The 15104-nt window shown below is 57.1% G+C and overlaps 1 protein-coding gene across 7 annotated transcripts in view; it reads left to right on the forward strand.

Annotated features, from left to right (window-relative positions):
* TEX264 (testis expressed 264, ER-phagy receptor) overlaps window positions 1-15070 on the forward strand; it is a 29311-nt gene extending 14241 nt beyond the window's left edge. For 5 of the 7 annotated variants that reach the window (XM_024124128.3, XM_055079523.1, XM_055079521.1 and 2 more), the window contains 2 exons: window positions 10630-10798; window positions 14476-14916. In XM_024124128.3, coding sequence (XP_023979896.1) covers window positions 10630-10798; window positions 14476-14768 — 462 coding nt within the window. In that variant the 3' untranslated portion in view covers window positions 14769-14916. Of the gene's footprint in view, window positions 1-1358; window positions 1475-4462; window positions 4644-8371; window positions 8502-10629; window positions 10799-14475 lie in introns of those variants that run through there. The other 2 variants (XM_028478748.2, XM_024124126.2) reach the window with 2 other exon arrangements.
* Window positions 15071-15104: the final 34 nt, after the last annotated feature.

Consider the following 15104-nt stretch of genomic DNA (forward strand, 5'->3'; position numbering starts at 1 on the left):
ACATGTGGTGTGGTGGCGAGCATCTCAGCCACCACAGCCTTTTCTTGGCTTCAGGGGTTTATTTTTAGACACCTTTGTCCAAATTTCCTGGCCCCTGACAGCTTCACAAGTTGCCTGGTTTTGACGTCACCTCTTTGATGAAAGCCCTTCCTCCTACCTCCTCCTCCCGTGGGAGCCTGTCAGCTGTGCTCTGGGCTTGATTTTCTTGGGGTTGGGGCTGCAGCAGGGGGTGTACCATCCTCTGTCCTGCCTGTGATGAGGAAGCCTGACAGGTGCGGGGCAATGCAAGGGGCTTCTCAGGGATGTCTGCGAGGCGTGCTGTGTGGGCTTGACCACCAGCTGGGAGAGTGAGACAGATGCCGGGTTGCCCTCAGTAGAGGCACGGCCCAGGTGCTCTGCTGGTTTTGGGGGTGGGGAGCAAACACAGGTGAAAGATGAGGAAGGGGCTGGTTCTCTCTGTTGGTCTCAGCCTGCAGTGGACAGGGGGTGGCCCTGTGCCTCTCTTGGCCTAGGTGACAGAGAGAAGAAAATGTAAGGCTCGCTCTCACACCTGCCCTCTTCCCCACTGCCCTGAGACCAGAGAAGAGGCTGCTAATGAGACTCTGAGCACTTCTGACTCTCCCAACCCTGACAGCTGGCTGCCTTCAACCGTGCGTGCGTGCATGTATGTACATGTTACGTACATGTGCGCGTGTCTTTTTTTCTCCACCCCACTGGCTTCTCTCTGGATCTGAGGCTGGGTCTGGTGCGGAGTTGCTTCAAATGCAGTGACGGCAGCCCGTCGGCTTTCTATTTCAGGAGGGGTGAGGGAGGCAGTAGCCAAGAGGAGGGAAGGGAGGACTTGGCAGGCTAACCTGCTTCCCCAGAGGCTGGGGCAAGGAGTGGAGGTGAATGATCTCAGAGCTTTGGATGAGGGAGGTGGAGAGCAGCTGCTGTTCCGGCAGTGGCAGATGTCTGAGCCTGGGACAAGATTGGTCTCATGGGACAGCAAGGTCCTGGGGGTTCTCTGTGAGGAACCCAAAGACAAGCATTTGTCAGGGCTCTTGTGGGGATTCTGGAAGGATGGCTGGCTCCCAGCTTTGTGGTCTGTGTGGCAGCCCCTGGCTCTCTGGCCAGGCTTCCCCAGCTTGGCAGCCTGGCAAGCTATAGGGGCTGGAACTCTGCCTTTCTCCACGTAAACCACTGGGGGCCCCAGGCCAAGCACTCTGGGACAGCATGTGTGTGAGGGGTCCCTGGGTTCTGTGTGACTATTCGTCTATGTGGAAGATGCCCCAGCTTTGTCAAGCTGCTCCACCAGAGTCCAAGGAGTTAGCCTCCAGGGCAAGAGGAGACCACTCCCTGAGCCCCAGGAAGGGGGTTCTTCTGGCAGCTGAAGGAGGGAACTGAGCTTCCTTGAAATTGCAAGGCCACAGAGGAGGTGGAGCCCAGATGTCAGCCCAGAACAATAGGCAAAGGCCTCAAAATTCACCACAAGGTGAGACCAGGCTTAATGAGCGGCCAGGGAAGGCTTGGGACACATGGAGCAGACCAGAGCTGAGTGCGAGGCCTGGGGTCCCACTTGTGGGATTGTGTGTGAGGTCCCTGAGCTCGGTACTTGGCTCATATCTGTCTGCAGTTGGCGAGGAGATCACTGAGAGTGTTAGACTGGCCAGCCAAGACCCCCATGCCTGACTTCGTTCCAACAGGATCTATGATCTTTTCCATAAACCCCCTTCCCCAGGGTCTCTGCTTTCCCCAGGTTTTCAGGGGAGGTCTCCTTGTGATGTTTGGGCATCTCCTGAGTTTAGGGAGACACAGGGCATTGTCTGTGTGGAGGCTGGTTGGCTGGGTAAATGCAGGCAGGCCCTGGAGGTCAGATAGTGGCTCTTTCGCCATAGAATTGGAGAGGTGTGGTAGGCAGAGCAGGTATAGTGAGCCAGTGGGGGAACCTTGGTGGTAGAGTTCTGGGATAGCTGGGTTGATGGGGCTGTTCTACCAGGGACAGCTGTGAGCAGGGACCCCAGACCTTAGTTCTCAGACTGCTCTGGGGGCCAGAGCCTAGGGGCTGTGCTAAGGTGCCCCCGTGGCTGGCAGCCAGGGATAGGGGGCTGCACTCAGACCTTTACCTGCCTCAGCTGGAGTAGCTCTGCCTGTGGGTTTTACACATCAGATGACCTCCTGAGCTTTGCTTTGGAGGAGGATGTTTGAGACTTAACTGGTTTGAAAACCTCTGTCCTAAGAGGGGTACACCATGGGGCAGATGCCTCTTCCACCCCTGGCCAACTGCATGTCTGTTCTAGATCCTGAGGACACCGTGGCAGTTGCAGTATGAGTGGAGCTGGGAGGTGCCAGGGCTCATCCCTTGTGCAGGCAGGGGCAGGAGGGGTTCGCAGAAGAGGCACTTTCTGGGGGAGCTGGAAGCTGGACCTGGAGGAAGCCCTGGGGAGTGTCACGGTGGAGATTTCCGTGGAGTGGATGTGACTGAATTCCCGAGTGGTGGGTGATAGGCTGGCAGTGTCAAGGGACAGCCAGCTGGAAACTAAGGAGCGGGGACCTCAGCTGCCTCAGCAGGTTGCCTGCAGAAGTGGGTCATCCTGTTGAGCATGAGCAGGGAGGAAGCTCCCAGCAGCATGGTCAGAGTCTGGGTCCTGCCCAGTGGCTCACAATCTCCTGTGTTTGTTTTTCCTCAACCTGTCTGGGTGACTTTGAGGGAGTCAGTGATGGGGGTGGTTTGAGTCCACACTGAGCCCAAAACACCAGTAGGGAGCAGGATGGTCCTGGCAGTGGGAATCCAGGTAAGGAAGCCCCCATGGGATTTGAAATTTGGGGTCGTCTCTTTCCCTGCCCATCACCTTTGCTGAGCTAATGTGGGAGAGTTAATAAGGAAGACCTTCCTGGTATCTCAGCTCAGTCACTTACTCTGCAGTTATTTACTGGACCCTCTTTTGTGTGGCATTGTTTGGGGCATGGAGGAACCAGCTAGGAGGCAGGCATAGGGTCCTAATCAAAGCCAGCATCACCATTGTTTTACCAGTAAGGACAGTGAGACCTAGGGAGGGGAGGTTACCGAAGGTCAAGAGTTGAAGCAGTGGCCAAGTCCAGACTGGATCCCCTGGGCAGAGAATCACTGATGACTACATGCCTTTTGCCACTCTGCCCTGTCCATGATTGGGGCTGGGCCCAAGAGGCTGAAGACTGTCATGAGCTTGGGTTGCACTGGGAGTGGTACCCAGAGTGGGCCTGGGATAGCAGCACTGTGGCCTAACACCCACTTGACCCTCTGTCTCCAGCCCTGGTGGGCAGAGTCATGGGCTGAGGCTGTCGATTTGGGAGCCTGCTGGGGGAGCCAGAAGCAAAGGGCAGGAAGAGCCTGGCTGCCCATTTGCCCAGCAGGGACTCATTAAGGGTTACCTTGGCAGCTGTTCTGGGCACAGGAAGCAGCTGCTGCAGGTGACTTATTGGTCCTTATGTCCTTACCCTCAGTGAGGTGGAGACGGCTCCAGGGCCAGCTTACCTGCCAGGGCTGCAACCTGCTAATTGGCCTGCCCCAGTTCAGGGAGGAGGGTGTGCTCAGTAGCACCAGGACCTGGGGCTGAATGATAAGCCCCCAGAACTCTTTCCTCCCACCATCTCTCCCAGCCACAGGGCTTAGCCTAGGGGGAGTGGGGTGGGGAGGGGAGAGATGGATTCACTGGGAAAGGCAAAGCAACCTTTGGGGGTGGGGAAATTTGGGCTGAGCCTTGAAGGATGGGTAGTGTTCTCCAGGTAGGAAGGCAGGTCAGGCAGAGGCACTGACGTGGGCATGGCCTGTGTATCCATTGTGGCTGGAGTGCAGGGGAAGAGCAAGAATTTGGGCCCAAGAGATGAGGCTGGGTCCTGCAGGTTTTAGGGAGCCACTAATGGTATATGATCAGATGAGTGACAGTATCCAGGCTGGCTTTGGAACAGGACTTGAGCACTGGGGGATGGAGAGGAAGAGCCAGAGGCCACAGTCAAACTCTGAACGAGAGTAACAGAAGTTAGCAGAGAGTAGCAGTGACTCTCCATTCCCAGATTTCCCCGGGCCAGGAGGAGACCCCCCCATCCCAATTCCACAAACACACACCAAGGCTTGGCTTCCCTGACTCTCCTTAGGAAGTTGCCCCTGGATAATGAGATGTGGGGACCCACACAGGAGGCTAAGGCTCTCCCCTCTGCCGGTCTGGGGCCCTGGAACTTGTTCCTCAGCCTCTCAGGCTTCACCCCTCCCCACTCCCCTATCCCAGTAATGAAAGCGCAAAGCCAGCCTTTGCTGGGGCGGGCGTGGGAGCCACCACTCTCGAAATACCAGCTCAGATATGGTAGCTTGGCAGCCCTGCAGGACCCTGGGGGCTGAGGCTTGTCTGGATGGTGCTGTGGGCTTGGGCCATCACCAATCCAGAGAGAGCCTTTTTCCTCAGGCAGATGGGCCTTACCAAGGAAGGATTCTTTTGCTCTTTTCCAGAGAGCTTGGGATTTCAGGAACAAGGAAGGAGAGGAGAGATTCTGAGGAGGGAGATCCCTCCAGAGAAGAACAACTCTGCCTTTCAGTGGAGCCCTCAGATCGGGAGAGGCTGTCTGTCTGGTTATGCAGACAGGAAACCTAAGGCTCCAGAGGGAAGGTCTTTCCTGAGCAGCAAGTGGAGGTACCAGTCAGAGATGAGAAATTCAGGGCCTTCTCCTCCTCCCCTACATTCTGTCTTTCTCCCCACCTCTCCGTCCCCACTTGCCCAGCTGTCCTTCCCTCTGGCACTTCCTGATTCCTCTGGCTCCCAGGTGCTTGACTTCATGGCTCCATCTGCACCAAGCAGCCTTCCTGCTGCTGGATAATCAGTCAGCAACATTTTCGTTGGCTTATAAGCCGAACTGGGCTCAAGGTCCTTGACTGCACAGATGCTGCAGACAGCGGCAGGATCTCGGAGAGGGATGGGCTGTGGAGCCTGCCATGGCAGCAGTGTCATCTGGGAGGCTGTGGCTCCCCTTCCAGATTTGGAAGGGAGAGTGTTAGGATCCCAGGTCCGAGCCCCCGAGCTCCCCATGTGGGTACTCACCCCCACACTCCCCAGCCCTCTGCTCTTGCTCCACAAGGGCTCAGAAGGCCAGAGCAGGGCTGAACTGGGGTTGAGTGTTGGCCATCTGGACCCTGGGGAAAGGCTGGGCATGGCTGCAGATCAGGACCTGCCTGGCCCACCCAGGTATTAGGATGCTTAAGGGCCTGTGCCCCCTGTGCCGGCTTAGAGGGAACTACTCTCCATTGCTTCTCAGTGCCCCAGCCCACCCTGGTCTCCACTGTTGCTGAGGCCCCACTCTTGGGCTGCCTAGGAAGCCAGGGCCTGGGTGAGCAGGAATATGAGCAGAGGTGTAAATTGCATGGCAAGCTGCCGGCTCTGAGGTGAAAATGAAAAGTCTTCAGGCAGCGGCGGCAGCAGGCACAGCAGGCTGGGGTGCCAGGCACAGCGCCCTGCTCTCCCTCACACCTTCCCCCTTCTGCAGTCTTCCCCAGACTCCCACCCAAGCCTTGCTTCTCTGCCATCCCCTCCCCTGCCATTTGGGGTAGGGGTGGGCTCCCAGTTTGGCCCTGGGCTATACCTGACCCCAAGAGGGCCTTCATCTTTCTTCCATTATATCTTCTAACTGGCTGATTAGTGCACAGAAAAACGGTCTGTGCTTTTGTTAATTTTGTGAGCTTAATATTTTTGGTAGTTTCTCCATTGATTCTTTTTGGGTTTTTCAAGTGTACAATTGTCTTATCTTTAAGTAATGGGGGGTTTATTCATCTTTTCCAATTCCTCACTTATTTTAAGATCATCTATTCCAATCTCTTTATTTTACAGTTGGGGAGATTGAGACCCAGGGAGAAGCCACCCATTCTAGGCCAAGGCTCTGGGCTCCTGCCTGGAGTTCTTTCTGCCACTACCTTCCCCCTCTGTCCTGTCCCTGGCAACCCCATCTCATTCCTTTTCTCTTTTGCCTCTCATTTGCAGAGCTTTGGGCCGTCCTGCTCCAAGGGGGAAGGGTACTCACCATCCCTTCTGCAGGCTCTCCCTTGCTAGCACTGCAGCATCCCCAGAGCTGTCTCCTGCTGTCACTTCCTGCCCCACAGACAGGCTTAGGTTTTGGTCCAGAGGCTGTTGAAAGGCCCATTGGGTATGAGAGGGAGCCTGGGAGAGGGAAGTTGACGGAAGTTCCTGGGCAGAATAATAACAATGTGCCACATTCCAGCAGCAGCCCCCGCTGTGCCTCCCCCATCACTTTGCACATTCGATGCAGACCAGCTGCCTAAGGGGCCTCCAGGGTCTGAGCCCCCACTTGCAGGGACTGCTATGTGCAGGCGGGTGCACGTCAGTGTCTGTGTAATTAAAAATGAGCATGCCTCACTTAACCCAGTGAAGAGATGCCATCACCTCGGGTGGGATGCAACAACTGTTTTCTGGCTGTGTGGCTGCCCAGCTCTCCAGCCTGGCGTGGAGGGAGAGGTAAGACTGGGCCACTCAGAGTGAACAGGAAGACCCAGGGCCCCTCACTTCAGTGAGACAGGAAGTAGAGGGCTGTGATGGGGTGGAGATTGATAGAGCAGACCTCATCCCTTTCTGGGCCTAGAGCTCATCTAGGAGATGCATGACCCAGACCTTGGCCTGCACCCATTGCCTTGTCCTTTTGGGGATTTGAAGCCACATAGCTCTAAGCAAACCCAGGCTCTAGGCAGCCTGGGAATGGGATCCACCCTTTCTCCCCCGCTGGGCCTGACCTATTCTGCACACCACACTCTCCCCACCCCTAGCCCAGGCCAGGGCACATGTTGATGGTTTGAAAGCAGAACACCAAATGAGAGTAGTTCAAGTCCTCTCTCTTTCTTCCCTCCTCCCCTCTCCTAATTCAGTAAGAACTACCAGGGGAGGCACTGTGGGTCCTGTGGGGAAACCTTGGCTTGGCATATGCCAATCTGGTGCCTTTGCAGGAGCCCTGAGCTGCACCCCACCCAGGACATGAGCTCAGCCTCAGGTGAGGAGGGAGTGTGTGGTGTGTCCCCAGTGTAGCCAGGGCAATGGCACCATGGCAGCCTTTTGTGTGCTGCTCCTTCCCTTGTCTGCCGGCACCCCTGTGGGGGCTGTGAGCTGCTGTTGGTGCAGGAGTGGTGGGGGGAGTGCTGGTGACTGAGGTCTCCTGGAAATCCCTGCATTATGGGTGGTGTCCCAAGTCCACCTATTGTTTCTGTTTGTGGAAGCCCCAGGGGGGAGGGAAGCCTTGGAGGTGTGTCTGAGGGACTGGAACTCTGGAATCCAGTTTCTAGCAGTTCCTAGTGGCACCTTGGCATGATTAGCTGACTTCTTCCTGTTAGGCGGGGAGGATTATAGACATCTGTGTCTCTTCCACCTTGGAGCAGGGCTTTGTGATCCCCTTGAGTCTGCGTGTGGGAATGAGTTGCCCTGGCTTGTGGCCTCATCAGATAGCCCGTGGCTTCAGTGGCCAGAGCAGGTTCCCCTGTCCTGGTGATGCTTCCTCAAGCCTCTGGCTGTCTGGTCTGTGGGAGGGGTTGTGCCCAGGGCTGGGAAGACTCCAGGCCCATCCAGTCCCCTTTCCCCAGCAGTACCAGCCCAGTGTGGCATTGGCCTGGTGTCCTTGGCAGTCAGTTCTCCAAGGGCTCCCTGAGGCTAGCTGAGGGAGAGGCAGCTGGCCTTGCCTTACTTCGATGATTTTCCAATATTTACCAGGTCATCAACACGCTGCCTGAGCCACAGCTCCTGCTGTGCAGAGAGGATCTGAGAGCTGGCCCATGGCTATCCTCTCTTCCCTCAGAGACTGCACCTGGCTGGGAGGGAAAGGGCTTGTTCTCTCTGCCTGATCACTTAGGGACAGGGCATATGGCTAGTTCTGCTCCCACCCTCCATCCCCAGCCCCCCACTGAACTCATTATTGGTCAGTGGGCAGAGCGTGGAGAGGGATCTCAAGGAGAGGCTACAGGGACAGTTATAAGCCCCTCCCCCTGTCTATGGGCCTGGGTTGGAAGTTTCTGCCTTTGCCTTCTTCCTGCCCCTTCTCTGCCCCTGAGTCTGAATTTTGACAGGATCCGGCATGTGTTAAAATGATTTGGGCTGAGCCGTCAATGAGATTTTAATTAGCTCCATGCCTCTCTCCAGTGGGGAGGGCCAGGGTCCCCCAGGTGGCTTGGGTAGGACTGGGCTGGGCTCGGGTATTAGGCTGCCCCTCCAGGGGCCTGGGGACAGGCTTGGGCAGCTGGCATTCTCTGTGTGGGATGCTGTGAGAAGGGAGGGCTGGGCAGGGAAGGAAGGGCTGGGTAGCCCCAGGCCACAGTTTTCTCTCCCTCCTCTGTCTCCCCTGTTCCTCTGTTCTCCTGGATGGCTTTGAGATGAAGGCGACGGCAAGGATGGAGGATGCAGTTTCCATGGCAACGGGGCTGTCCACAGCCAGGCAACTTCAGAACCGGGCTCTCCGGAGGAGGCAGATGCACAGAGCAGCCACAGAGAGCTGCCTTCCGCCTGCCAGTGAGGGGGCTGGCAGAGCAGTTGGCAAGGGTGGCTGCTTGGTGCTACCCACCCTGATGCCTGGCCTCCAGGAGAGGGTGGAAAGGGCACTGCTCCCTCTTATCACCCCTGTTACTTCCAAAAGGAAAGCTAAGCAGGTGGCTTGAGTGTTGGCGAGGGTTGTCCCTGGAATTTCTGGGTGGGCACAGGCTCTGATTCCTGGAAGCATCCCCAAAAGCCAACTGTCTTCAGCCCTTGAGAGATGGGCCTCCGGGTAGCTGATCGCCTCTCAGCAGCTTCCTTTTGGACCCTTTGAATGCCCAGAGTATGGAATGCTGGTGAAGGCCATGCCCTGATTGGGTTCGGGGGCCCTTTCCCTCTAGCTATCAGGGAATGACCTGGACCTTCTTCAGGGAGCCTCCCTGACCCTGGCCTCGTGACCTGGTTCACTGAGTGGGGTTCAGGTTTGGCAGATGCTCGCCCCCAGGTGCTGGCATTAGAGGGGCCCCAGAGCCTGGTAGCTACTCATTCCTGACGTCGTCTTCTTGTTCACCCTTCTCCTGAAGACCAGGGCTGGGGTGGGTGTGTGGGCAGGTGGAAAAGCAGAGGCAGCCATTAATGTGTTTGGAGATGGGAAGAGCTGGGGATATGGCATATTAGATGGCCAAAAGAGCACCCATGTTAGCAAAGAAGGTCAGATTCAAACTATTAAAAATAATGACTTTCCTTCACTGCCCCTGGAAGCGTCAGGGCTAGGGTGTCCCACTCTGTTCGAGCGCACAGAGACTTAGGACGAAAGGCCTTGCCTGGGTCACCCGTGGAGTCAGAGGCTGAGCTGCAGCTAGACCTTGGGCCAGGACATCCACCCCCATGTGGCCTCCAGCCGGCTGCTGAGGGCCCAGCTGGATAAAATAAACCTTCCTTCCCTCTCTCTCCCGGGGGCTCATTTTTCTCTCTCTTCACTTGCTTCAATTGGAGGGGGGTTCCTCAACCTTAAGCGTGGCCAGGCAGGCAGACAAGTGGAGTCCTGGAGTGGCTTCTCCCCACCAGGCAGTAAGTCTCTCATTACCGCTAAGTGGAAGGCTCATTTCAGAGCTCATGGTGAGAGCTGGGCAGGTGCTATAAATAGCCGTGTTATGAAGGTTGGCGGGTGAGCAGTGACAGGGCAGGGTCCTTGCAGTCATCTTAGTGGATAATTGTGCTCCATTGTAGGAAGAGGGGCAGGCTCAGGAGCAAGATGCACTTGACCCCTGTTCTGGTTTGTCTGCCTGTTTCAGGGCAGCTCTGGCATGTGTCTGTGCCCCTTTCACACACACTGGGGGCTATGGAGCACTGGGGTCTGTATTCAGGCAGAAGGGAGTGGAGTGCCTGTCTACACGTGGGGCCCTATAAGCTGGCACTTCAGCCCACTGGGGAGTTGGGCCGTGTCCAGTATTAGACCTACTTGTCTTGTCTGTTCCTCCAGCCTAGAGTCTGCCACCTCCCCCTCGGCTGAAACTCAGGACCCAGGTCTGAGAAGGGGTGGGAACCAACTACATCTGATAGTCTCGGAGGTTGGAATAGACCTGAACCAGCAGGGGAATGGGAGTAAGAGAGAGGTTTAGCTGGCCTGGAGCTCCTATTCAGGGTTAGTAACATGTCTGCAAGGGCAGGGGCTAGAGGCCTGAGAGTCAGGGGCACTGCCTCTCCTGATATTGGTGGGTCAGTCAGCATTGTCCAGGGCAGAGAGGAGGTCAGGGCCATGGGATCCTGAGATGGCAAGTCTGGGAGGTCAGACCTTGGCTTGCCTTGGGTGCCTGAGGCCAAAGACTGTGGGATCCCTGTCCTAGGGTAGTCTGGGGTGCTAAGTTTCATGGCTCTGTGAGACCAGTGCTTTCCTGAACAGTGTTTTGGTCCCAGGATTAGCAGTGCCAGGCACCTGGGTTCTTTTAGCACCTGTCCTAGGACTCCCAGGTCCTCAGACCACTGCCCCCTGGAGTATGAGGCCCTGCCCTTAGGATGTTGTGTGGGTGCCTTCGGGAGATTGGGGCAGGAAGCGAAGCCAGCCCCCTGGGAGGGAATAAACAATGGACAGTTCCTGGGGTCACTCAGGGACGTGTGGGTCAGAGGCCCTGTAGGTCTCATTCCGCCTTTCGCACTCTCCCACAAGGAGCGGAAGTTGTGTGCCCACCCACGGCTAGAGATCTACCAGCAAGACCAGATCTATTTCATGTGCCCACTGGCACGGCAGGGAGACTTCTATGTGCCTGAGGTGAAGGAGACAGAGCGGAAATTCCGGGTCCCTGCGGAGGCCAATGATGCCCAGGTGGATGGCACAGGTACGGGGCAGGAGTGTTGCGGGGGGAAGAGGGTGGGGCCTCCTCCCTGGCTGGGTGGCACTGTGGGTGTCCAGGCGAAGCTTGACAGAGGTGGAAGAAGGGACCCATCTACCCACGTGCAGAATTACCTGTTCTTAGACACGCAGATCCATGTAGGTGTGGCTTCACACGTTACTCCTGGCAATGCAGATACAAAGACCCTGCCTGGATTCCCTTCAGATGCAGCAGGAGTACCCTTAGAATCACAGATCACAGACAGCTGGATGCTCATGGGAGGGGGCTGAGGCTGCTCAGGAAAGGCATCACTTGGGTGGGCTCGTCAGAAAGTGAGATTGGCTCTGGATATGGAAGGTAAGGAGAGGAACAAGGTGTCCCCCAGTATGGGGCCCCACCCAGAGCCAGCTGCTTTATTCCTTCCAAAGAGGAACAGGGGGACTTCCCTGGTGGCCCAGTGGTTAAGAATCCACCTGCCAATACAGGGGACATGGGTTCGAGCCCTGCTCCGGGAAGATCCCACATGCCGCGGAACAACTAAGCCCATGCGCCACAACTACTGAGCCTGCGCTCTAGAGCCCACGAGCCACAACTACTGAAGGCCATGTGCCTAGAGCCCGTGCTCCGCAACAAGAGAAGCCACCGCAATGAGAAACCTGCGCACCACAACGAAGAGCAGCCCCTGCTCGCCACAACTAGAGAAAGCCCACGAGCAGCAGCTAAGACCCAACGCAGCCAAGAATAAATAAATCAATGAATCAGTCAAAGAGGAACCAGAGAGCATGCAGAGGGGAGCCAGGAGATCAGCGCCCTGCCCCTTCCTTCAGAGCCAGCCTTCCTACCCCAGGTCCAGGCCAGTAGATTGCTTGCCTGCTTTCAGCCCACCCCCTTTCGTGACCTCTTGTGACCCTGAGCTGTCCCCAGGGGCGAGGGGACCTGCTGGTAACATCCCAAGTGGTCTTAGAGGGTCTAAGGCTTGGCCATGCTGGTGGAGCCTCATGTGACTCTGGAGGTCCATGACCTGTGGGAGTGGTACAGGGCTGGGAGGAGAGTGACTGTCCCTCTTTCTTTACCTCCTGCTTTAGGAGACTCCCTCTGTGTATCCAGTCTTCAACAGCCAAGGTCACCCTGAGAGACATGTGTTGGTGGGGGCAGGGGGTGGGTACTGGGAGGCAGCCTTCACTCCCTAGGGACCATGTCCAACACAGTTAACTTCATCTGCCACTTAATTACCTCCATGGGGCACTGCTTCCACCAGCCTGGTAGTGCCTGGCAGACACTCTTCAGTGCCCCTACTGTGGGCACAGGACATACTACAAGGTCAGCAGGCCAAGGCAGTCCCCAGGGCAGGAGGGGAGCACCTTGACCTTCTTTCAACCTCCCTCGGCTGCCTGCACCCTCTTTCTTTTCCCCCCCACCCAGCTCCCCTTTCAAACACCGCCTGCCAGGGTGTTGAAGGACTGCTTGGCACCCACTACAGCTGGCTGCAGCCTAGCTCCCACACCCCCAGCTCCTTGGCCTGTCCTACCCACCAGCCTGCCCACCCACTCCCTGGAGTGGGGGCAAGGGGTCTGCCCTCCTCTGATAGGGTCTGCCCTGGCACCTGGGGCGGACTCTGGGTGTCTGCCTGCCAGGTGCATGCCGCTTGCGCAGCAGTGTGTGGTGGGTGCCTGTCTGCCCAAGGCTTGGCCTGTCCCTGTCTGCCTCCCTGCTGTGGCCCCCACTTGGGCTGGGAGGTGAAAGGGGGTGATTAGCTGCCTTGCGCCTGTTATTACATTGATGTATTATTTAGCTCCAGAGAGGCGATGAATATTTGATCTTCTTGCACTGGCTGCGGGCAGTGAAGGAGGGAGGGACTGGGATGAGGTGGCAGCTTCATCCTCTGCCTCAGCAGTCTTCGGGATTTAGGTGCTACCCTGCCTTGCCTGGCCTCTTCTGCCCTGGGACACAGACCCAGGACTCTGGACTTCCTCCTGTGCAGACCTTGATGGAGCTGGAGGGTTGCCACTTCCCTACCTTGGACTCCTTTGCTAGAAGTGTCCACATGTGCCCAGGGGCTGTCTTCATCCCAGCATGCTGGTCCCTGGCCCAGGGGTGCCCCTTCCTCTGATTATTCCTAGCCTAGGAACTGGGAGAGGGAGGAGGCAGCTAGCTGGCAAGCAGGCAGGTTCCCATACCTGGGTCCCGAGAGAGCCACTGGGTGGGTGGGCAGATTGAACTTAATGGGGCCAGGGAGAAATTATCCACCTCCTTTGCTCCTTGCAGGCCTGCAGCCTCTGGGGCACCAATCATTATTTAAGGCAAGAAAGAGGGGCTGGAGTCCTGCCCCAGGGTCAGAGGGAACCACCTATAATTCAGGGAGTAGTCCTGGCTCACTCTTGAGTACCTCCACTCTGGGAGCCATGACTGAGGCCCCAGCAAGAAGAGGGCCCTGGGCCAGCAACCTGGCACTTACAGGGCTCATCTCACCTCTGTCAGTAGGTCCCAGAGGTCATCTTGGGGCCGAGGAAGCTGAGGGAGCAGATCCCACCCCACCCCTCACCCTGGGCTCCAGCTGAGGTTCAGTGAAAGTTCCAAGTCCCAAATGCCAAGCATTCCCCAGCTGTGCTGGGCTCGGGGCTCAATCACCATGGAGACAGGATCTGAGGAAGCTGGCCCACCCGTCACTTTCTGTGATGTTTGATAGCTGTCCCCTTCCCTCTCACACAGGAAGGGAGGCATATCCGCCTTCTCTCAATCTGGATTCCTATGCACAGTAGGCCTGAGCTCTTTGCTCCTCCTTGCCACCCCCAACTGCTGTCAGTGCCTCTGACCTGAGGAGGTGAATTGAGGGGCTGCTTCTGAGCAGGGCAGATGAACCTGCCCTGGAGGACGTGTTGGGGGTGAGAGGAGAAGGCTGGGAGAGATCTCAGGGCTCTCCAGCCACTTGCAGAGTGCTCCCATGGTCCCTTCTGCTGCTTTGTGGCTCAGGAGCCACTAGTGGTTGGGGATGGGTAAGGACTCCTCTGGGGTGACCCAGGCATAGAGGAAGAAAGTCCTTAAAATGCTTCGTCCCAACACCCTCCTCCCATGTAATTGGTCGAGGATTTCTCAGGACTTCTCCATCCCACTCCTGGCCCAGCCTCCTCCTCAAACTGGGGCTCAGTGTGGGCCAGAGGCAGGGATATGGCTGCCCCTTGGGGAGCCCTGCATGGGGGAGGGACACAGGAGAGCAGGCCTCCTGGTCCATTCTCCTGTCCTCAGGCCTTATGGGGAGTGTTATGGCCTTGGAGAAACCTCTCTCCAAGCCTGAAATGGGCAGTGGAGGAGGGGACACTACTTAAGTCTCTTTGTCCTACCCTCAGCTCCTCAGGTTGGGGCTGAATGGTCCTTAATGGACTGTTGGGGGCTGGGGGGCAGCAGGCTTTGTGGGAGTGCAGGGAGCTGAGGCTAATTCAGGGTAGGGAGAGGAGTATACAGCAGGCTGTCCTCCTCCCTGTCTCCCTGTTCTGTCCCTCTGCCCTGCCAGTGCAGCTCAAGTCAGGGCAGAGGGCAGCTGGAATGAGCCTCTTGAGCCAGGGGCAGCTTTATTATTCATGAGCACACTGTGTATGCTGAGTTGCTGGGCTGGTGGGAGAGCCTCAGTCCTCTCCCTGGAGGAGGGGGTGGGGGCCCTAGCTAATCTGTGCTCCCTCTTCCTCCAGGAACTGACACGATGAGTGACACGAGTTCTGTAAGCCTGGAGGTGGGTCCTGGCAGCCGGGAGACTTCAGCTGCCACACTGTCCCCTGGGGTGAGCAGCCGTGGCTGGGATGATGGTGACACCCGCAGTGAGCACAGCTACAGCGAGTCAGGTGCCAGCGGCTCCTCCTTTGAGGAGCTGGACCTGGAGGGCGAGGGACCTCTGGGGGAGCCAAGGGTCGGCCCTGAGGCTGAACCCCTGGGGGTTGCCAAGTGGCCCCGGGAGCCCAGTACCCCTGAGAAGGGCGAGGAGTAACCCGCAGCCTGCACCTTCCTGTGGTGCAGTTGCTAAGGAACTGAGCAGCCTCTTCAGTCCTCTTCTTCCTCCACCTCCCGGGCTCAGACTGGGGCCAGGGGTCTCAAGCGGACCTGACTTTTACTGCCCTGGGCCTCTGGCTAAGCCTTCTCCTCACTGCCCTCTCAGCTCCCAGAGCCAAAGGAGCCGGGACTGTTGTCGGCATCCAGCCCCCGGGGCTGCCACCCCTGTTACATCTTTTTTTCAGATTCACATTGGAGCTTCCAGGACCCAGAATAAAACAAATGCTTTTCTTTGTTTCACCTGGATTTGTACTGTGCATTTGTTTGTTCCACC

The sequence above is a fragment of the Physeter macrocephalus genome, chromosome 18 (genome assembly GCF_002837175.3).
Source record: "Physeter macrocephalus isolate SW-GA chromosome 18, ASM283717v5, whole genome shotgun sequence".
NCBI lineage: Eukaryota > Metazoa > Chordata > Mammalia > Artiodactyla > Physeteridae > Physeter > Physeter macrocephalus.